Source organism: Sprattus sprattus (assembly GCF_963457725.1).
Source record: "Sprattus sprattus genome assembly, chromosome: 13".
Classification (NCBI taxonomy): domain Eukaryota; kingdom Metazoa; phylum Chordata; class Actinopteri; order Clupeiformes; family Clupeidae; genus Sprattus; species Sprattus sprattus.
Window position 1 is genome coordinate 27,874,788 of NC_137911.1, and position 23,341 is coordinate 27,898,128.

Here is a 23,341-nt window from a genome sequence, read left to right on the forward strand (position 1 = left end):
CTCATGCACTTGCATTTGACAGTACAACAGCCCTAAAATCTCTGGGATTTAGCGGTAGGCTTCAAAATCAGTGAGTGTGGGATTAGGGCATTTGAAGCAGGATTTAACGAAACGAAGTGACTATTCGCACGGAATTCAGTGGCGAATAGATTAGCACTATATTGCTACAGAAGAGAGAACCAGGAGCAAGCGGACGCATTCATACAAGTTACAGAGCATAACATATTAGCACACATGCGTGTGTATATGTACATGAGACATACATAATTTCTAGAAACATAGATTATATACATAAAATATTGAAAGAGAAAAAGAGACAAGTCAGTGATCAGAGCTAAATGGCCTTAAAATGTATATGTAATTGTGGTGGGTACAATGTTGTCACTGGTGCGCAGGTTGAGGTCCTAGAATATGGGAGAGACGAGACAGGAAGACAAACAGAAAATCTGAGATTTTTCATCTGTTGAAGAAAAGGGTAAATCAATTAAACCGCAATAGCTAACTAACATAGACAGGAATTGGGTATGGCTCTGTCCGATACGAAATTGTTTTACATTCACTTGGTATTTTGAGCGCACACACTTAAAGGCACCCAGTGCAACTTTATGTAAACATTCAATGAAAAATAAACATTCAATTTCTAGTCTTTTTTACACGTAGTAAGTTTCAATAACTCCATACCATTACATATCGACATTCAAGGAGCAAAGATGAGACGTCGTTGTGTGGTGAGAACTGATAGAAAATCGTAAACAACAACAATCGCCGGTGGGGAGAAGCCATTTTTCCATTTACTGGAAGCCTGCTTTATTTATTGTAGGTTACAAAAAATAAAGATTGTTGTTGTTATCGATTTTCTATCAGTTCTCACCACACAACGACGTCTCATCTTTGCTGCTTGAATGTCGGTATGTAATGGTATTGAGTTATTGAAACTTACTACGTGTAAAAAAGACTAGAAATTGAATGTTTATTTTTAAGCCTCGAAAGTTGCACTGGGTGCCTTTAATAGAGGACTGCACTGCACTGGTTTTAGGTGGTCTACAATTAGGAAACCAGCTACCAGCCTCAGGTGGTTAGCTAGTTGAGTTGTGTAGAACGGGGCTAGCCCGAATTTATCCCAGCAAAAGTAGCCTAATGGAGTTGGACCTTGCCCACCAACTGAAAATATGGGTGCAACAACACAGATAATGTTTACAGTGTCGGAAATGTTACAGTTTTCATATGTGCGCTATTACAATTAGGAAGATTTTCAACGCACTGATCCCTCAGTCTACTGTTTACACTTCTCTTGCCCCAGGCACCTAGAAGCCAGTTGTCTTCCTCGGCTCGCGCGCGTTTCTTGATTAAAGAAGTGGGCGTAAAGGAAACGGAAATACGTCATATTTCATCCAGCCTCTCCAGTTGTGTATTTTCTATGGCAGACAGTTATATGGAAACTAACATGCACCACTGTCTTCTAAAACATCAAGAGATTTGTTTGTCTACATATTTTGTGAGTGGATACCACAAATGTGGCCTCTGTCACTCCACCCGTTTTTCTGAGTGACAAGGGCGCGTTTGAATACATTTTCACTGCATGAAAATTTAACGTGAGCTATCACTAGTCAAAATGGCGGATAACGACGACGAGAGCAATAACATGTCAAACGACACAGTAGCCGAAGACAGTAATAACAGCTCGCAAGTTCAGTGTGTCTCCGAGTCGCCACAGTCGACTGTGTCTCTTACCAATTTAGGCAGTCATGTCACAGTAAGTAACCAGTGTGTTGTAGCGGCGAATGTAGCTGGAGAGGCGGCCAACACGGACAGCTTAACGGATTTTTTCCCCAGTACAGAGGAGCCATCCAAGGAAGAAAAAGATTGTCAAGTGGTCACCCAGTTCGTGGACAACGGTGGTTTGGCTGAACAGAATGTAACGTCCTTCATCCCTGAAGCTGAAAATTGTGAAGCAGCCGTATCGACAGAATGCACATCAGTTACCACGGAATTTGTGAACACTATTTCGCCACACACCACTATCATTTACGTCCAACCTGATGGTAGTTTTGTGGAGGGCTCTGGGTTGACGGAAGAGGAACAGAAGCAGTTAGTCGAACAGCTTGCAAAACAGCAGCTTGTTCAGGTATCGGAAAGTGAAGCTACTCGTATATTAGAGCAGAGCCAGGCCCACAAACCACAACCTGCTGCTCCACAGCATCATCATACCGGGTCCCTAGTGCCAGTGGATCTGCAGCAAGTGATAGACCATGTCAACAAATCACCACAGACTCTGTCTCATGTGATTTCACCCAAAGTACTGCCGAGAGTCATGAGTGAGCAACCTACGTCTTACATCACTCTCGATGCAGGCACACTGTTAGCTAGTGCTGGGCAAGTGAGTATGGCAGCACGCCCACAGCCACTCACCATCGTTCAGAATGCTTCTCAACGGCTGCAGAGCGTCGCTAAGCACGTTGCTCTCCAACAATCTCAGAACGGCACCCGGCTCATTCAGCAGAAGGTAAAAGCTTCAATGCAGTTTAAATTGTAATTGTGGAATGTAAAACTTGTAAAAACCCGTGTACAGTAGTTTCTCTGCACTTGAAACATAATTACGTCCTTTTTAATGTAAGAATGACCAGGTTCATTTTATCATCCATGTAATGTTGCCAGTTTTTCATAGAGTGTATGCAGCCATCTACTATGTTTATAAGTTTCAGAATCCTCCTGAAAGTTGCTCTGTGTTTCAGCAGCCGGTGGAAATGATCCGCATCCAGGTACAGGGGCCTCAGAAAATGGAGACCAAGGAGCAGACCGTCACACTCCTCCAGTCCAAACCTATGGCTGTGACTCCCATCCGGGGGAAAGTCACCACGGCCTCGGTGGTCGGCAGCCCGCATGTTATTCACATCACGCCTCTGGCGGGCCAGCAGCAGTACATCCTGCAGAATCCCGGCGAACCGCCCATTCAGCTGCTCCTGCAGCGGCCAGCTCCGGTGGTCTCAAGCTCGGCCCCTGTGCTGCACAAACCTCTCGTTCAGATACCCGTCAATGGCTCACCCGTACGCCCACCGGCGGCACCCAAAGTCGTGACCAAAGTCGTGACCCCTGTGGTCACGCCCACAGCCAAAGTCACACCTGTTCCGACCACTCGGGCACCTGTTGCAAAACCCGCTCCTGCTCCTGCCCCAGCCCCAGTGCCCACTGCCCCTGCAGGGGAGAAGGAGAAAGAGAGGCCACGGGGAAGGAAACGGGCCAAGAAGCCCCAGAAGATCCAGACCCGGTCTGGCAGGGTGTCCCGTCCACCGAAGCACAAAGCGCGGGACTACAAGTTCATCAAGACGGAGGACCTGGCCGACAGCCACCAGTCTGACTCGGACGACTACTCTGAGATTAGCGTGGAGGACGAGGAAGAAGAGGACGACGGCAAGAAGAAGGGTGTGGATGTCAACTTCAACCTCACACCAAAGGCCTTCAAGTGCGACACCTGTGAGAAGTGCTACGTAGGGCTCGGTGGCCTGTCCAGACACTACAAACTAAACCCCTCGCACGGCACCAGCCCTGCACCCAGCCAGGCCACGGGGGCTGCACCAGCAACCACGAGCGCCACAACAGCAGCAACTTCAGTGAAGGTTAGATACACCGTTCAAATTGAATCAAAACAAAGACATACTGTACATTGACCTGAAGTTTAATCGTTTGCCTGACTTTTTGCCTTTTGTTTATTTCAGTACTTTGTCTGTATATTGGAACCACTTGTTTTGGAGACAAATATTGTCGTGGAACAATGCTGTCAAGATGTACAAAGTTAAAATTATTTCTTCATGAACACCATATTTAGGAGATGAAAAACTAAGTAATTGAACTGGTGTACTCACACATGCAGTCCCAGAGGATGAACAACCATGCTCAGTACATTTCATTGTGTCTGTTATCAAAACATGAACAGCCTTGTGGTTAAACCCATGTTTAACCATGATGACTGAATGGCACCTCTCTCGCTCTCTCTCTCTCTCTCTCTCTCTCTCTCTCTCTCTCTCTCTCGCAGGCTGAGGCAGTGTCTGGTGGGCAGCAGCCACAGCAGCGAGGCCCAGGAAGGCCCAGAGGGCCAGGCAGACCAGGGAGACCCCGCCTTGTCGGACGGCCTCCCAAAAGAGGCCGGCCTGGTCGCCCCCCTAAGATTCAGCCACCAAACATCGCAGAACAGCAAGCGCAGAGACGCAAGGCACGGCTAAAAGAGGTATGGGCACCAGGGCAGGTTGGCTTGAAGTGCGGTTTTGACCATGTGGACTGGGGGTTAGATTCAGGGCAAGAAAGGGTTGAGCCACATCTGGAAGAATATGGAAGGAAGCTCTTTCTAGACTGACGACAGAACTGAATATGGGTAAAGGTTTCTGCTTGTTCGTCTTTTTGCTGTTTAGCTGAAATACAATATTGTATTAAAAGACCCTGTCTTGGTAAACCTTATTAATCTGCCCACTCAATTGAGGAACTCAACCTTAGTCCCTGCTTTTAAAAAAAAAAAAAAATGCTATATTATTGCCTGTTAGGTAGGCTGATCTAGTTTCATTTCTTCTGGATGCCTTAAATCTGTAATGACGAATACTTATCTTACTTTTTAATAACTGGTTTCGTCTAGGAATAGTGTCACTCGGGATGCTGCCGCCGGCGGTTTCTAGATTTTGGCATATTCTACAGGCACAACCTGTGACTAGTTCTGGAGAATAGTTCAGAGGTTGCAGTGCTTCACTGGTGCTCACCAGCATGTTAGACCTAACTGGTTTAAAGACTGAGTGCCAAAATGCTGTGCAAGCTCAGTAAAATCATTCAGTCCAATCAGTGCAGAGACAATCCACCGCTGTATATTACAATGTAACAGTTCTGCGGCAGTGTACAACCCAGGTTATTAGCCAGGTACCTCAAGACTTTCATCGCTGCTTTTTGAGTTGTAACTAATCCTAGTCATGCGTTGCTGAAACACGGTTACCTAGTAAAACTTCTTTTGTTAATCATTTCAACTAAAGGCAACAAAGCATTAAAGCATCACAATGTATTTGTCTGGTGCAAATGACCGATTCTGTTACACATTCAAACTAGTCTTAAATGAATAATCCAAAGAGAAGACATTCAAACATTCAAACTTTCAGAAGGTATATACATACCTGGCTGCTCAGAGGATGATGACTACACACATAGTCTGTGGCTACAGGATACTCCAAGTGCGTTTTGCTATTTTCCCCTTAAACACCAAATGTAATTAATATACCAGACGTAGGACTCGATTATTACCTCCAGAGTGGGGTTACCTGCAGCCTACAGGGATCTGAATTCAGATTTTTCTGAGATCTTAAATAAAACAAACCTATTCAGCTGCAGGACTGAGACCACTGCACCTGAGACCTGTACACTGAGGCCATTCAAATGAAACATGACAAAGAAATGATCTTGTAACTTACTTCCCTTAATTCAAATGAGTAATTTCCTGCCCTTAGTTTAACCCTTGTGTGGGAGAGAACCAGAGACAGATGGTAAAGATAAGAACATCAGGATGGGTGTGAGAAGTCAACCTAGTGTCCTGGAATGTTTTTAAAGATATGTTCTGTAAACAACTGACCCACACCTAATCACTGCAGAGTATTTGTAACTGGAAGACCATCTGTCTTTTACAATCCAAACATTCTTGGCCCACAATTTAGGGCCTTACAATATATATTGACATAATTGCTTCTTTCCCATGTACTAATGATGTTAGGTGAACTATAACTTTTGTCTGCCTTTAGAAAAGCATTAATTAAAATAAACTTTGATGTCTTTGACAAGGTTTAGATTTAAGGTTTTTGGAATATGATGCACACTGAGACAAAGATAGCAATGCAGGCATATTCCCGGCAGCATGTTTTAGCAGAGCTATGCTGTCCTTCAATAAGCCATGGTTTGTCTTGTCATGTTTTCCGGTACAGGCATTGGAGCAGTGCAGTGATGAGGACCTAATGGAGGTTGTGTTCCCGCGGCTCACGAAGGTCATGACCGCATGGGAGTTTATTCTGATGAAGGTAATTCTGAAGTATGAAAGCCAGTGGCATTGTCTGTCTTTGGCATACAGTCAATTCCCCACTTTGAGCTATTTATCGCTATGTAACTCAACATCAGCAATAGAAGACGGCAGTATCTTCAGTGAGAAGTTGCAAGACCTATCAGAGTGGGTTTACCAGAAAATACTTTTGTCTTATTGGCTGGTCGATTGTTCAATAAATGTTTTTAATGTGCCAAATGCGAGTGCATCCAATCAGTAAGTGTGTGTAAGAAATGGATATATCCGATCTTTTTTTTTTTATTATTATTTTTTATTTTTTATTCCTCACTGTCGAAGTGTCCTTGAGCAAGACTGAACTGAACCCCCTTATTGCTCCTGATGTGCAGTGTGCCATCAGTGTAGATGTAAAATGTATATACATCCTTGTGAGTCATTTTAGATAAAAGCGTCTGAAGTGCTCTTGAGCAAGGCACCTAACCCCGTTCACTGCTCCCCGGGCGCCGACAAAGGCAGCTCACTGCTCCGGGTTAGTGTAACTTCACTTCACTGTGTGTGTTCACTGGGTGCTGTGTGTGTGTCCCTACCCTGGATGGGTCAAATGCAGAGGTGGAATTCAGAGTGTGTGAGTCTACATCACCTCTGCCATAGAGTCACTTTCACTACTTTCACTACTTCTATGACAGCCTGAGCTAATCCCGACTCCCTTGCTGCAGGTGGAGACGGGGCGGACGACCAAGTCCCAGTTTGCAGACGTGTACCGCGAGTTTGAGCAGCTCCATGGCCAGGTGAAGAAGATGGCCCAGCATCACCCATCTGGCCAGACTCTGGAAGTGCACAATATGGAGGTGTGTGGATATTTTTATTCGTGGATATTTATATTTATATGGAGGTGGAGGTGTGGGGGTTCCTGTGTGTATATTTGGGTGTGTCGGTCAGCGGTTGGACTGAGACCACTGCATAGAAATCATTGGACCAGGAAATGTATAAGCCCTCTATTTATGATCATACTGGTACTTTCTTGTATTGTTGTTCTGTCTTGTCCCTTTGTTCTGTTCTATTTACGATGCTCCAGCCTGCATGGAGAGAACCAATCCAAATTCCTAGTACCTGTGTACATGGCGAAATAAAGACATTGAATTGAATTGAATTGAATTGAATTGAATTGAGTTGAATTGAATTGAGTTGAATTGAATTGAATTGAATTGAATTGAATTGAGTTGAATTGAATTGAATTGAGTTGAATTGAATTGAATTGAATTGAATTGAATTGAATTGAATTGAGTTGAGACTCTGTTCACTCAGGTGCTGAGGTCCCTGGGCATCACGGATCGCCCCAGTGTGGCCAAACCTCTCGTCTCGGCCCCGACACCACCGGCCACCACCACGGGTCCTCAAGGGCCAATGGCCAGCAAGAACATCAGACACATGGAGGTGAGACGTCTTTTTCTTTCACTCTGATTAAAACCGGGCATTATACAGTAGTTGTTAACATTGTTTGTATTTTGTTAAAAAAAAAATAATAATAATAAATACATTTAAAAGTGTGCTGTGATGTATCCATATCATAAGAATGTTGGATTGTGAGTTAACCTGTGATTCCCACACCTCGTGTGCATAACTTTTTTATATATGCTATTAAATATAATATATATACGATTATATTTCTAAACTTAGTGCAACCTTCTTTTTACTCTCAGAATACTAAAATGCTGCCACCAGCCAAAAGGTTCAAAATGGAGAACACTAACGGGATTTTTGAAATCAGCCAAAATGGTCTCCAGAAGTTCCCGGTGGATGAGGCGTCCAAAAAGGGTTGGTTGAAATGCACACATTTGATCTGCATGGATGTATACCTTAGACCAACCATGTAGATATGAAAATTACACTCAGACTTACATCAAATACCTACTTTTTTTCACACTGGTAGACGAGCAGATGAGATACGGTACAGTTTGCATGTATGTTATGTAATTAAGTTGCATTGGCTCTTGTGTGAAGCTCTTTTTCATCCCTGTACTGTGTTGATCTCACAGAGGCGACTGCTGTGCAGACTGGCACTGTTGCACTGCTGAAGGAGTCACACCCCCAGCCCCAAGCCCTGCCCAAAGCCCAGACCCAGACCCAGCCCCAAGCCCAGCCCCAAGCCCAGCCCCAGGCCCAAACCCAGCCCCAAGCCCAACCGCAGGCCAAGGCCCAGACCCAGACCCAGCCCCAGACCCAGGCCCAGACCCAGCAACAGCAACAGCTCCAGATAGGGGGTTCTGTCCCGGACTCTAGCACAGCGCCGGCTGTCCCATTGGCTGCTGTAGCCGTCCCCATGGAGACAGAGGCTGGAGCCGTCCCCATGGAGACAGAGACTGGAGCCGTCCCCATGGAGACAGAGACTGGATCCAACCCCCTGGAGCCTCAGGGGGCCACCGAGCTGGTGGAGTCTTCCGGGGGAGAGATGTCGGAGCTGTCCCAGGACGAGGGCACTGGAGCCGTGGACGTCGCTGAGCAGATGCAGGACCTGGAGGAGGCCCTGAGCGGCGAGCCGCTGCAGCCCGACAGCCAATCAGAAGAGCCCAGGCTGCAGGAAGAGCGATGTTCAAGCGGGGATCAAGTTCAGGAACAGGTGCTAGACGGCGTCTACATCCAGGCAGAGGGCGCTGAGCTTCTCATGCAGCAGCACAATCCGCTGTCATCGGAGGGTGTTGTGATCGTAAACGTGCCCGATGTTGTCACCACCACCACCACCAGCACACACATCCAGGCGCCACAGGGGGGCGCTCTAGAGAACGCGCCGCACTCTCTGCAGGGCATCGAGGAGGCAGACGGCTCAAAAAGCGCAGACGCTCATGTCGCCGGACTTCAGCACTGAGCTCAAACACACACACACACACACACGCAAAATACGCATAGTCACCATATCTCATCACATCCCTCTGACAGGGGACCTCAAGCAGGTCTGCCCTACTCTTCCTCCGTGGCCATCAGCCACCCTTCAGTGCTTATCTCACTTCCCATATTGTAGTTGTTGAGTTCCGTTCATGTTCCTCCAGCAGTTCAATGAAAACTGTTCTTGCTCAAGTGACTTGAGTCGAATGTTCATGAGGTACACCAGCAAACATAACACCTCTGTGTTATGAATCCAGACCATCAGTGTTTTCCATGCATTATTTGCATAGATTCATGGGGAACATCAAGCTCTATTTTCTTTAAGATGTGAAATAATTAATAGTTCTATAATTATCCCGTTTTAAAACATCCTTTGGACTGTAATCATAAACCCAACAGGATGTGTGAATAGCAGCTATTCTTGCCAATTGAACTGGCGTTTTGAGGCGTGGATATAAGGTTCAGTCCAGGCAAATCACACACGCACAAGATGTTCAAACGAAGAGTAACGGACAGGAATAAATAAATATTTTGAAGAGTTTGGTTTCATCTTCGGGTGTTTAGCTTTTAAGGCCTCCCACATGTATAGTGGGCTCTTTCAGTTTTGTGATCCCAAACTTCAGTTTGAGTTGAGGTTTGTGCGAGTGTGTGTGTGTGTGTGTGTGTGTGTGTGTGTGTGTGTGTGTGTGAGTGTGTGTGCCTGGAGCAGAGAGCACATTTCCTGCCAGTTCACTGGCCTCCTCTGCAGTGTATTATAGTTTTGTTTGTTGTTTTCTTAATTACATTATTTTGTAAGCATGTTTACCCCCCGAAAGGAAAAAACAAACAAACAAGAGCTCTTTTCAGTGTTCCTTTGTATAGATTTGTAGCTCTTTGTTGATAAAATTTGTCGGTGACATGTTTATATGTAGATAAGTGTCCTGTTTGAAGGCAGTCTTTCAAGTTGTTGCACTATTTTATTACTTTTTTAATATAAATATTCCACTGTACCGTGTTTTTTCTTTCAGTCATAATATGTTTGAAATATCAAGAGGGATATATGTCAAGGGGATAATTAAATCACATCTCCTAAAAACTCAGCGGCATTGTTTAATTTTTCACACTTTCACACCTTTCACAGTATTCAAAGTATTCTTTTTTTTCTGTTTTTATTCTTGTTAAGGCAATAATAGGGTTAAAGCAATAATCCTTCTCTCTCAACGAGTGAAGCAATTCCATTCATACTTTCAGGGGTTTACGAAGACACCCAATGGAGAGCCTCATTTTTAAGACGATGCAGGGTCAGCCAGGACCATACAAATGTCTCTGTCCACGCAGATGCCTTCCTGTTAGAAGCCCCCAGAGGCCTCTTGCAGTGAAAGGTCTTCCACCTGTAGGTGCAGTCTTTAGCTGAAATCTTAACGCAGGACTTGGAGACCACTCAAAGGCCTGTAAAATCCAAAGCAATGCATATCTTCAAAGAATCTACTGAATCTCCCGTGGTACCCACTTCTGTTTGAAGACAACAGATCTCAATGCCCGGTGTTCTGGATTTCAGTCAGGACATCGACCAAAGTGTAGTGGATGTTTTTTTTTTTCAAAGCTGTGGGTTGTGGGAGGGATTTAAAGTGTCCTGTGTCCGGTCTCCAGAAGCAGGCTCTCCAGGAGCAGTTTCGTCTGGTCGTCCACGTACGGCTGGTACAGCCAGGCAGAGAGGTACACCATGGACAGCTGCTGGTCAGAGGTGTGGGCCAGCTCCTGGAGGATCAGCTGCTTCAGGGCCAACTCCTGCCTGTAGCATGTACACAACCTGCTGGACACATCCGCTGAAACCACAAGGTTTACATTTAATTAAATTAAATTAAATTCAATTTTATTTATATAGCATAACAATACAATTGCCTCTAGGCGCTTTACAGAGCCCAGAGCCTGAACCCCCTAATGGCAACAGGGGCAAGGAAAAACTCCGTTAGGCAGGAAGAAACCTTAAGCAGAAGAACCACGGCACATAAGGGGGAACCCATCTGCTTGAGGTCGGCCGGGTGGAGATATTTAGTAATTTAGTAGACGCTTTTGTCCAAAGCGACGAACAAGGGAGAGAACAGTCAAGCTACGAGCATTAGAACCCTGGTGTGACAATAAATACTACTTTACATAGGAAATGAAAATTAACAAAATAAAATGAAATAGAAAGAAAAGGAAGTGCAGGAATGCGACCGCTGTAAGTGCAAGTTAAGCACTAGTTTAGAACATGAGGAGGAGTGGTTAAAGCAGACAACTTGACTCATCAACATGCCAATGGAAGGACCGTTCCAATTGACTCAATGGAACGGTATTTTTTCTTCACCTGGTGCAGAGATGAGGCTACAACATAAAGATTGTTTATCTTAAACTACAAGGGCAGCTCCTGCCTTTTAATCCGCCATTACATAACTGCCATGGTTAGCTCCACATTAATGATGCCTTACCAAAGTCAGACGAGGGCCAGGAAAGGAAGAGAGGACAGTCTCTTCCTTTAGCCCCAAACCTAAAGGTCTCAAGCTTGCAGATTCCTCTCTCAGACGACACAATTTTTTCCATTTTTGAGACGACACGAGCCTGGAGAAAAAGGTTATTCCAAATCAGAGCAAAGTTCCACCAAATTACCATTTCATGAACATTATATGAATGAGGATGGTCTCACCATTTTCTCCACAACCTCCTGCAATTTGGAGCACTCCTCTTCGAGAGCTTTAATGGATCTCAGTGTGTCTGCCCCAGTAGGAAGAGTGACTGCCAGGTCAGCATCGGCCCCCGCCAAAACACTGGTCTCCTTCACTGGCCTAAAAGGTAGTAAAATCACCACGCCTTAATCTTTTTTTTGCCTAGATTTACTCCAACTCAGCAGAACACCGACTCCAGATCATCAAATTGTTTTAAATCTTTATTTATTCATAATAGTTAAATTTACATGGAAAGACGTACTCTTTACTTAATACCAGGTTGACTATTTTGGTTGCATAGGTCGATCCTTCGTCATTCAGGCGATCCCATTTCAAAATGAAATTGTGCCAATCTGCAGCATTGTCTTTCAGTTTTCTTGCAGTTCCAGTCAAGTTACCTTTCCTTCCTGAGGTTGAGCTCTCTGTTATAAGGCCAAGACAAGAATGATGTAAACGCAAGTAGGCAAGCCATAGAAACATAATGAAAACATGCAGCTGTCAAACTGCCCACACGTCAAGTGCTACAAGGTTAGCAAACGTGTCAACTAAAACTGAAAGGGTTTTAAAGAACCTTGTCTAATGTGTTCGGACTAAATAAAGGTATATTAATACAATTCATTGACAGATTACGTTACCAACTGATGAAGTCATACATTTTAGCTAGCAAGGTACTGATACCCCAGTTTTGTCTCTAGAGAACAACTTACCATCCATTCTATTTGTGGCTCACGTCAGAGCTTCCTTTTCAATAAGAAAACGATGCCTGCGAAATCCCCTGCAATAGCCAAAAACTGAAACTGTTCAATGTGTCTAACGCAATTGTCTGTACATAAATACAAATGCCACACAGAAATGTGTTAAGCTCCCTTCACACAGGTTTCCATGCTGAAAACACAGCAGCGTGTAGCTAACGACAATAATGAAAATGTCAATATGGCCGCTATTCGTAGTTTTCGTCAAAATAAAAGTGTAAAAGTATGTATTATTGTTAAAATATACGAGGACGAAATTTTGTACAAATTGTATATGCTACTAAAGGTAGGAAAAATGTTAAGGTGATAAAATACAAAAGACAATGTAAATAAGTAAACTAAACACTGGATTTTTCTCACTCTCAACTTAGTAAGTACATGTAAAATGTCTTCATTACAGCCTAAAAACCTGTTGTCAGTAAAGGTTTTCATAGCCTATTTACCTATGTATGCCATTGTTATTATGGCCATTGGTCTAAGTCAGTGGTTCTCAAGCTGTGGTACGTGTACCACTGGTGGTACGCGGCTCCCTCTTGGTGGTACTCAGGAAGTTTTCCCATTTTTAATGAGTAGGGTATTAATCATTAAATATATTTAAAAATCATTAAAACAACTAGATCCCTATAATTTAAGTTTGTTATTTATCTGAACCATGCTTATTCTCCAGATCAGGTATTACAGTGAGGTAATAACACCTATCGGGCGGCATGCTACCGAAGGTCAATGATAGTTACAATGGTGGTACTTGAAAAGCCAAATATTTTTTCAGGTGGTACTCATGGTGAAACGTTTGAGAACCACTGGTCTAAGTAATTGTACATGTAAGAGAGTTCCTTAATGTTTCTGCAGAGTGCCATAGTTCTTTAGGATGTTCTAGCATCTGGTGCAATTTATATAGTACATATCATAGCCACATCATAGTATTTATCTAGACCAGTTAGCAACACACCAGGCATATGCCGTGTAAAGCGTTGAATCATTTATGAAACTAATTTTAAAGTGGACTTTTATTTTAACGCTTTTTACCGCCACATTGATACCTTTTGTTGACTATTGTCGCTAGCTTCAAGGACACTTTGCTACCATCACTTGATGTGTGTCCAGTGAGATCACTTGTGAAAGCCTATTCCCCTCATGTCGCCCTCTATCGATATGGAAGATCAATTTCAGCTGCCTATCCTCCTCGGTAAAAGTAGGTTTGATTAAAAAAAAAAGCTTTGTTTACATTCACGTGTTTGCACCAGTTCAAACAGCAGGTTTATTTTAGGGTAACTATTTTGACTAATTATCGACCCGAAAAATATCTGGTATTTCATTTTAGGACACAATGTTATGCTTTTGACAAGCTTTGATGCCTGTGAAGATTACAAACAATTAGATAAAAACCGAGTAAAACAAACTATTAAAAGTGTCATAAGTAGTCTGTTAAACAGCTACTGTGATAGTTATAATATGAGATGTGTAGGCAATATGATGATATGGCCACTGATAGGCTGTGATGTTTTTGGCTAGTTAGACAAACTTCATGAAAATTCATGATCTCTTTTGTGATCCTGTAGCCATACCATTTCAGTCTACTGTGACATCACAAATTGAATAATGTGTAGTTTAGAGTTTAGACTGTAAATTTGTTTCTAAAATTCCGCTTCGCATCGTGCCTCACAACTCCCCTTAGGCCTACCTGTTCTAAAATCAGCGCAAAGCACGGCCTTTTGGGGCTTATTGCTTAAATAAGCAGTGACCTACATAGGTAGGTAAGTCTTTGGTATTTGTCTCTTAAAAGAATGCTTCTTTGTAATTAGAAAATAGTGAGAGAGAGAGAGAGAGAGAGAGAGAGAGAGAGAGAGAGAGAGAGTTAGTGGCATTGCAATATCATCTTCCTGTTTGAATCTCTCTCTCTCTCTCTCTCTCTCTCTCTCTCTCTCTCTCTCTCTCTCTCTCTCTCTCTCTCTTGTGTGTGTCTGTGTGCATTCTGATAATTCAACTGTAAAATCTATCCAGCTCCTGCACATCTGAGAACCGGCGGAGACATGGAGGCAAGTGTGGAGCGCTCTCCCAGAAACCGTTCGAAGTCTCCCTCCAGGCGGAAGTCCTTGAGTCCAGAGCGCATTAGGAGAAGGGAGGAGGCATCGTGGCAGGTAACATTCTACAGAAGTTCTACGGCCACACTCCTACAGTCAGGAGTAAAGTGACATAATAATAATAATAATAATAATAATAATAATAATTCATTTTATTTTTAAAGCACTTTTCATTCAAATGAATCTCAGAGTGCCTACATATTAGAAAATAACTATAATAATACAATACAATTAAAAACTAATTTAAATATTAACATAAGCATAACAGAGAGATTCAACACAAGGCCAGAAATGCCTTCCTGAATAAAAAAGTCTTAAGTCCAGCTTTAAAGGAATAGGACATGATACAACTGTGATCACTTTTAAATGTGCTCTTCCAAACCCTCTTCCAAACTATTGATGTCCAATCACGTTTAGTCTTTTCTATGTAAAAAACAAAAATGCTTTTAACTGAATATGGGATAAACTTGTTTGTAATTTTACAATGTGGTGTTAGTCTACAATTATTAGGTGTGCATTGTTTAACTGATTACTTCATCATTACTAATATAATTCACTGTGTAAATAAATGTTCAAGCAATCATTATAAAGCACCTTTATTCAGGAAGGCATTTCTGGCCTTGTGTTAAATCTTTTCTGTTATGCTTACGTTAACATTTATTTTATTTTATTGTATTATTCTAGTTAGTTTCTAATATGTAGGCACTCTGAGATTCCTTTGAATGAAAAGTGCGTTCAAAATAAATTACAGACAGTGCCTCCCTTTTCGCCCATAACTGAGGATGAGGATGCTGAGAGGAAGATCTGGCTGTTTGACAGCGGCCTCATGTGGTGGCTGAGGAGGAGCCGGATAGGCCGGTGCCTGTGCCTGACCACCATCCTGCTGCAGCAGCTCGTGGTGCTGCTGCTGAGCGTGTGGCTGGTGAGCTTCCTGCACGGGAGCCTGGGCGTCCCCTGCTTCATAGTGCTCTTCGCCCTCGGGGCCTACAGCGAGAAGCGGCACGCAGCCTTCAGCGGCTACCTCACACACCTCTGTAAGATGGCGCACGGCCCCTAGGCCCCACCAGCAGATGAACGCGCAGTGGGAGCGATGAGCCATGAGCTCAGGAATAAACTGAAGCAACTGGATGCCATGCAATGTTTCTGGAGTGAAGTAGATATATACGGTAGCTCAGGGAGTCTTATTTAGCACAAAAATTAGTAATTTGTCCTTTTAATAAATATAAAGTGTTACATAAATGGTTTCACTAAAGTCATGTTATGAGGATGAGGGGAGTAAACGTGATCAAGAACGTGGATTATATGGACGTTTTGAAGAAGGAAAAAATGGCCACTTAGAGAGAGGGAGACCTTTCAGGTCATTGTCTGTACATCAGCGCTAGTGATCTTTAATGTTGATGTGTGGGCAGGAAAACTTTCAGTAATCAACAACAATGACATACAAGACACAAAAAAACTAGACAATATGTATTTGATTATTAAAATATTTTTTCATGGCATTTATATTACCTTTATAAATAGTTATGCGGCATCATATAAACAAACGTATCTTACATTTAAAATTCAACATTAATTTCTATTAAAGAAGCATTCCGGATCAATTGCTAACGATATGCTAGTGGCTAAAACTAACGAAATCGCTTGTAATGTGCTGACTTTGACATAATGACAAACTAGTTACTCTACAGCTGTCCTAACACAGTCAAACATCAAGCAAGTGCAACACAAGACAAAGCAAGGCGGCAAATAAGCTACTTACTAGTTTGGCAGACAGTAGAAGGCAATCCTACATTTAGCGGTTCTATGCCTATGGACCCTGGTATGGCAAGGATTCTCCATATTAAAAGTCATTGTAGCGCCCCAATTTTTTTCAAGCTGTTATTTTAAGGTAAAACTGCTTATCCTAACCCTAATCCTGAAGTATAAATGTTGCATACTGATACTTTAAGTATTGAGCTATAATATTAAAGGAATAGAGCTAGCTGACATCACATTTTCAGAATTGTAAGGACATCCAAATGTTCAAGAGAAACACAAATCCTTTGAGCAAATTAAGATTTAGCAGAGTGTAAAAGACTGTGTGTGTGTGTGTGTGTGTGTGTGTGTGTGTGTGAACATGTGTGGGTGTGGGTGTGCACACATGCTGACAAATGTTTGTGTGTGCCAGGAGATTCTGATGATGATGATGATATTGATGACGATGATGATTATTCTGCATCAGAACGTTGTGGCCTTCATTTCAACAGACATTGCTGACTTCCGACTCTTGCGCTCTCGGCAGGAGAGGATCGTCCAGGTTACCGCCCAGCCAATCACCAGGCCCGTTACAGCCAGTACTGCAGTGGCCCACACAGGCAATGCGTCGGAGCACTCGATGGGCGTGGGGGTGGCAGCGACATGGGGGGTGGTGAGGACCGGAGGAGTCGTGGGTACAACAGGGGCGCTGTTCACACGGGTGAGGATGAAGGGACGATCCTGGTAGGGGAAGACAGAGAACGATCTTTACATTTTACACACACAAAAAAAAATTACAAAAAATATACATAATATACAGTACCAGTCAAAAGTTTGGACACACCTTCTCATTTTTTGAGAAGTTTTTTGTTTACTTTTATTATTTTCTACATGGTAGATGTAGAACACTTTTTTTGTTTAGAACATCATTCCATATGTGTCCTTTCGTAGTTTAAATGTCTTCAGTATAAATGTACAATGTTGAAAATATTTTAAGTAAATTGTAAAGTGATTGTTTGGCCGTGTCCATCATTATGCGTCACGAAGCAGAACCTACGTGACAAAAACACTTCTCAAAAAAATTAAAGCTGTGTCCAAACTTTTGACTGGTACTGTATATGATTTGTATGGAACTCTCCTACACAAAAAAGGCAAGACACAAACACAATTTTCTTATGTTCTTAAAAACATGTAAACAGACCTTCGTGGGACACTGGATCTTGTTGCGGTCGTGTGTGAAATTGTTGTAGTTTTGCTTGCTGCCTACTGGTTCCAGCTATGAGAAAGATTAGTAGGAGAGAGAGAAATTGCAAATAAATCAGTGCATCAGGGCAATATGAGTTTGCTGTGCGAGTGTTTGAGTTACAAGTGTGTACAGGAGGTAGAGAAGTCGTTTAGTAATCAGAAGGTTGCTAGTTCAATTCCCTGATGAAGCGTCCTTGAGCAAGACACTGTACCCCTAATTGCTCCTGATGTGCAGTGTGCCATCAGTGTAAATGTGTATACATGTGTAAGTCGCTTTGGATAAAAGCCTGCTTAATTACTAGGACCGTATGCAGAGGGTACAGTATGCAGAGGGTGTGTATAGTTTGTATAGTATGCAGAGGGTGTGTATAGTGTGTACAGTATGCAGAGGGTGTGTATAGTATGCAGAGGGTGTGTATAGTGTGTATAGTATGCAGAGGGTGTGTATAGTGTGTATAGTATGCAGAGGGTGTGTACAGTATGCAGAGGGTGTGTATAGTGTGTATAGTATGCAGAGGGTGTGTACAGTATGCAGAGGGTGTGTATAGTGTGTACAGTATGCAGAGGGTGTGTATAGTGTGTACAGTATGCAGAGGGTGTGTATAGTGTGTACAGTATGCAGAGGGTGTGTCCTCACCATGTTGTTCCACAGTCCTATGGCCATGTCTGCGTGTCCTCGCTCACTGAAGTGAAAACAATCCACGGAGAAATAATCCAGATCTGGTAGGCCAAGCTGTAAGAGAAAAAAAAACACCGGTTTAGATGACGTTGTTGTTGTTTTGTAGTGTATGTGTACTTACTTACTTTTATTATTTTCTACATGGTAGATAACACTTTTTTTTGTTTAGAACATCATTCCATATGTGTTCTTTCGTAGTTTAAATGTCTTCAGTATAAATTTACAATGTAGAAAATAATAAAAGTAAAGAAAACACAAACTAAATTAAAGGCAAACTTTTGACTGGTACTGTATGTGTGGACGGGTACATGGGTGAATATTTGATTGCGGGCACTTTTATGTCCCCAGAGGTAAAATGTCTGTTTAAAATTATATTGTACAAAATAAATAGCTTAGTTATTTTAAATAATATTTATTGTACTATGAAAAAAAGTTTTACACCCCATCATGAGGTTTTCTATTTAAAAAAATATTGTAAATACTAATAATGTGGCACTGTAGGGAGGCTTCATTTACATTGGTAACAGGCAGTATAGAGTTCTGGAAGAAGGGCTGGATGACCAGAGCAAAGTCCTCCCTTCCATCATAGCGCCCCCCATTGACCAGAGCCGCTGTCTCTACCTACACATTCAAACAATACCAAACAGGTAAAACCACACTCATATACAGTATATTCACATCTGTCTCTACCTACACATACAAACAATACCAAACAGGTAAAACCACACTCATATACAGTATTTTCACATACAACCATACATACAAAAACAGATGAGCGTGCATTCCTGCAACCAAATATGTAAGAACATACTGCCACTCTCTTGTGTTAAGGAGTGTACTCACCTGAAAATCTCTGTTGATCCTTTTCATTTCATAAAGCTCAGGAGAATTCTCTCCAGATTTCAAGAAACATGGGCACAGATTTCTGGAACACACACATATCCGCACAATGTACACACAGTTGCATACATGCACTTTAAATCCTTAAACTAAGTTAAGGGGTACACCAAACTAAGTTAAGGGCACAATGCTGTACTTTTGTAGAATCATTAAACTAAGTAAAGGGTACAATGCTGTGAAGATATACTTTTGTAGAATCATTAAACTAAGTAAAGGGTACAATGCTTTGAAGATATACTTTTGTAGAATCATTAAACTAAGTTAAGGGTACAATGCTGTGAAGACATACGGCTGTAGATATTGGCAGCCCAGAGTCTCCCGCTTGACTTTACGTAAGTCTTCAATTTCCAGAACCTCTGCTACATTTACCAGTACTCTAGGCACCTACAGTGAACACAAAAACAGACGCACATACACACACACACGCGCACGCACACGCACACGCACACGCACACGCACACGCACACGCACACACACACACACACACAGGCACACACGCACGCATGCACGCACACACACACACACACATACACACAAATGAATCATGTCAGAAAACATACATTGTTTCAACAGGATATGGGGTAGTAAATGAAGACACACATAAGTGTACCTCATTGTAGAGCATGTCAAAACTCTATCAAGAGACACATACTGTAAGTGCACCCTTACCTCATTGTAGAGCATGTCAAAACTCTATCAAGAGACACATACTGTAAGTGCACCCTTACCTCATTGTAGAGCATGTCAAAACTCTATCAAGAGACACATACTGTAAGTGCACCCTTACCTCATTGTAGAGCATGTCAAAACTCTATCAAGAGACACATACTGTAAGTGCACCCTTACCTCATTGTAGAGCATGTCAAAACTCTATCAAGAGACACATACTGTAAGTGCACCCTTACCTCATTGTAGAGCATGTCAAAACTCTATCAAGAGACACATACTGTAAGTGCACCCTTACCTCATTGTAGAGCATGTCAAAACTCTATCAAGAGACACATACTGTAAGTGCACCCTTACCTCATTGTAGAGCATGTCAAAACTCTATCAAGAGACACATACTGTAAGTGCACCCTTACCTCATTGTAGAGCATGTCAAAACTCTATCAAGAGACACATACTGTAAGTGCACCCTTACCTCATTGTAGAGCATGTCAAAACTCTATCAAGAGACACATACTGTAAGTGCACCCTTACCTCATTGTAGAGCATGTCAAAACTCTATCAAGAGACACATACTGTAAGTGCACCCTTACCTCATTGTAGAGCATGTCAAAACTCTATCAAGAGACACATACTGTAAGTGCACCCTTACCTCATTGTAGAGCATGTCAAAACTCTATCAAGAGACACATACTGTAAGTGCACCCTTACCTCATTGTAGAGCATGTCAAAACTCTATCAAGAGACACATACTGTAAGTGCACCCTTACCTCATTGTAGAGCATGTCAAAACTCTATCAAGAGACACATACTGTAAGTGCACCCTTACCTCATTGTAGAGCATGTCAAAACTCTATCAAGAGACACATACTGTAAGTGCACCCTTACCTCATTGTAGAGCATGTCAAAACTCTCCCTCAAGTAACGTGTGTAGTTCTGTGTGGACAGTGCAACCTGACGCAGAGGAGAGAAAGAGAAAGAGATTAATGTCACTGAATAAAATAAAGAGACTGTACTCTTTAAAACCCCCAGCTGTCATCTGCTGAACTAACCCTGTCGCGACAGTACTGGCACAGGTCATTTCCTCCGATTAGCAGTGTCACAAGCTTCCAGTCGTTCGCCCAGTCGACCTTCTGTAGGTAAAAAGTCAGTGTTGTGAGGAAGGGACTGTGTGTGACTGGTTGGTAAAGATATCACTTGCCCTTGCCATTACAGGACCACAACAGGGTCAGCAACCATATGCTCAGGTAGATATGACAACTAGAATTTGTCACATGAACACACACACACACACACACACACACACACACACACACACACACACACACACACACACATGGCATAGTTCATTATGCTGCCATTGATGTATACAGCATGGTTTTCCAGTGGAAATATATAGACAGCCACAGGGTGAACCCTCATGTCATAAGTCCACTCACACTGTCACTCTTCCATGCCAGAATCAGATCTCTCACTTGTCCTGGGATCCCCCTGGAAAAGACAGAAGACACTGAAACGTGTGTGTGTGTGTGTGTGTGTGTGTGTGTGTGTGTGTGTGTGCGCGTGCATGTGTGTAAATGTAAGTGTATGTGTGCGTGTGTGTGTGTGTATATGTGTGTGTTTGGTGTGTGTGTGTGTGTCTGTGTGTGTGTGTGTGTGTGTGTGTGTGTGTGTGTGTGTATTTATGTGTGTGCATGTGTGTGTACATGTTAGTGTATGTGAGAGTGTATTTTGCAACGTACTCTGCTCTAGCTCCGCTAACTGCCATGTTAAAGCCATTTGGCCTTTTGCTCCGCCCCTTTGAGAAACCATAGACATTTGGGTTGAACTGTCTCAGAATATCTGGAACACACACAAAGAGAGAGAGAGAGAAAGAGAGAGAAAGAAAGAGAGAGAGAGATTTTCATCAGGATGTTTTGTTGGTAGGTAGTCAACTGCCCTGCGATAAGCAACTGACAATAAAGAGCTCTGTTGACAATGGTTCAAGAACAAGATGAATAGGAGGACGAGAAAAACACAACAGATGAAGAATAGAAGAGAAGGGAGGGATGAGGAGAACACAACAGATGAAGAAGAGAAGAGAAGGGAGGGATGAGGAGAACACAACAGATGAAGAATAGAAGAGAAGGGAGGGATGAGGAGAACACAACAGATGAAGAATAGAAGAGAAGGGAGGGATGAGGAGAACACAACAGATGAAGAAGAGAAGAGAAGGGAGGGACGAGGAGAACACAACAGATGAAGAAGGGATGAAGGGAGGATGAGAGAAACACAACAGATGAAGAAGGGATGAAGGGAGGGACGAGGAGAACACACTCACTTGGTAGAGTGGTGACTGTATCCAGGCTCTCGTCTCCTCCGATGCTGCAAAGACAAGCAACCTCATTTTCTGCATCATCAAAGGGATGCACCTCATGGACTCGATGGCTGTTGCAGCTCAGATGCACAATGCACATGGCACAGCAGCACGGTATTGTGCATTCTTTAAACTAGTATAACAATGCTTAAAACAAATGTACACATGTGCACAATCCGTGTGTAACTATGGTTACGTCATGTGTGTTACCAAAACTAAAAAAAAAGTCAAACCAAGGCAGCTGGCCACTGGTTTATCATGAAGGACTAGATTTGCCTTGATGACGTTTCAGGAGTGAGTCCCTACATACAGTACCAGTCAAAAGTTTGGACACACCTTTAATTTTTTCGGTGTGTTTTGGAGTGTTTTCTTTACTTGTATTATTTTTCTCCATTGTACATTTATACTGAAGACATTTAAACTAGAAAGAACACATATGGAATGATGTTCTAAACAAAAAAAGTGTTATCTACCATGTAGAAAATAATACAAGTAAAGAACAAACTCAAAAGATATGAAGGTGTGTTCAAACTTTTGACTGGTACTGTAAGTGGAATAACAGCTGCACTAATGAGGGGGTGATTAAGGGTTCAGTCAGCTCACCACCATGACACCCCTCTCTCCTCGTTCGTCAGCTGCAGTAGGTTTTTAGCTTTTGCTCCAAAGCCTGCCTACGATAGGGGAGAGATGTGGTAGGATATATGAGAATATGGTCATGGACACACAAACACACACATATAGACACACACACACACACACACACACACACACACACACACACACACACACACACTCTGACACACACACACACACACACACACACACACACACACACACACATACACACACACACACACAAGCTTGAATACATACACGGCCTGGCTTTGAAAACCACCACGTACTCACAGTGATTGAATCTCCCAATGAGGCCACCACCTTGATGTCTCCAGGCCGTAATCTGTGAACTGAGAGGACAGCAGTGTTAAGGCCAATCAACTAATTACTGGCTACGTCCACTGTTTAAATCCACATTAGGTAAAAATGTTACCTTAAAATAACAGCTTCAAAATTCGACATGGCTTTGAATTCATACTTCCATCGGTCCCTCTCGTCTACCTCTCAAACTGAGTCCTATCCCTCTCTACATTTAATAAGCTCTTGAAGACCCAACTCTTCAGAGAGCACATCCCTTTCTAACTTGCATTTCTACTAGTACTTAACTTGCACTTACAGTAGTAACATTCCTGCACTTTTTTCTATTTCTAATGTAAAATAGTATACACTACACTAGGCCTCTATTGCTCGCAGCTTGATTGTTCTCTCCCTTGTCCGTCGCTTTGGATAAAGCGTTTGC

General features: G+C 42.7%; 3 protein-coding genes across 3 annotated transcripts in view; 1 reads left to right on the plus strand and 2 right to left on the minus strand.

Annotated features, from left to right (window-relative positions):
* Positions 1 to 1,401: 1,401 nt before the first annotated feature.
* znf839 (zinc finger protein 839) lies at positions 1,402 to 9,836 on the plus strand. Its single transcript, XM_080850105.1, has 8 exons — positions 1,402 to 2,503; positions 2,736 to 3,614; positions 4,031 to 4,222; positions 5,943 to 6,035; positions 6,730 to 6,861; positions 7,319 to 7,447; positions 7,714 to 7,828; positions 8,050 to 9,836. The coding sequence occupies exons 1-8, from the start codon at positions 1,613 to 1,615 to the stop codon at positions 8,874 to 8,876; spliced, it is 3,258 nt and encodes a 1,085-aa protein (XP_080706231.1). The 5' UTR covers positions 1,402 to 1,612; the 3' UTR covers positions 8,877 to 9,836.
* Positions 9,837 to 10,103: 267 nt separating this feature from the next.
* Positions 10,104 to 12,408, minus strand: cinp (cyclin dependent kinase 2 interacting protein). Its single transcript, XM_080849615.1, has 5 exons — positions 12,282 to 12,408; positions 11,837 to 11,996; positions 11,556 to 11,694; positions 11,341 to 11,470; positions 10,104 to 10,698 (listed from the first exon to the last, which is right to left on the minus strand). Exons 1-5 carry the CDS (start codon positions 12,286 to 12,288, stop codon positions 10,496 to 10,498), a joined length of 639 nt encoding a protein of 212 aa, XP_080705741.1. The 5' UTR covers positions 12,289 to 12,408; the 3' UTR covers positions 10,104 to 10,495.
* Positions 12,409 to 16,624: 4,216 nt separating this feature from the next.
* Positions 16,625 to 23,341, minus strand: part of plb1 (phospholipase B1) — a gene marked incomplete at both ends in the record, with an annotated part of 24,745 nt that continues 18,028 nt past the window's right edge. The window contains 13 exons of the mRNA XM_080850519.1: positions 16,625 to 16,882; positions 17,343 to 17,417; positions 18,024 to 18,119; positions 18,582 to 18,686; positions 18,909 to 18,990; positions 19,255 to 19,349; positions 20,520 to 20,585; positions 20,684 to 20,764; positions 21,071 to 21,122; positions 21,374 to 21,473; positions 21,952 to 21,995; positions 22,591 to 22,658; positions 22,894 to 22,952. Of these exons, the coding sequence (XP_080706645.1) occupies positions 16,625 to 16,882; positions 17,343 to 17,417; positions 18,024 to 18,119; positions 18,582 to 18,686; positions 18,909 to 18,990; positions 19,255 to 19,349; positions 20,520 to 20,585; positions 20,684 to 20,764; positions 21,071 to 21,122; positions 21,374 to 21,473; positions 21,952 to 21,995; positions 22,591 to 22,658; positions 22,894 to 22,952 (1,181 nt within the window). The remainder of the gene's footprint in view (positions 16,883 to 17,342; positions 17,418 to 18,023; positions 18,120 to 18,581; positions 18,687 to 18,908; positions 18,991 to 19,254; positions 19,350 to 20,519; positions 20,586 to 20,683; positions 20,765 to 21,070; positions 21,123 to 21,373; positions 21,474 to 21,951; positions 21,996 to 22,590; positions 22,659 to 22,893; positions 22,953 to 23,341) is intronic.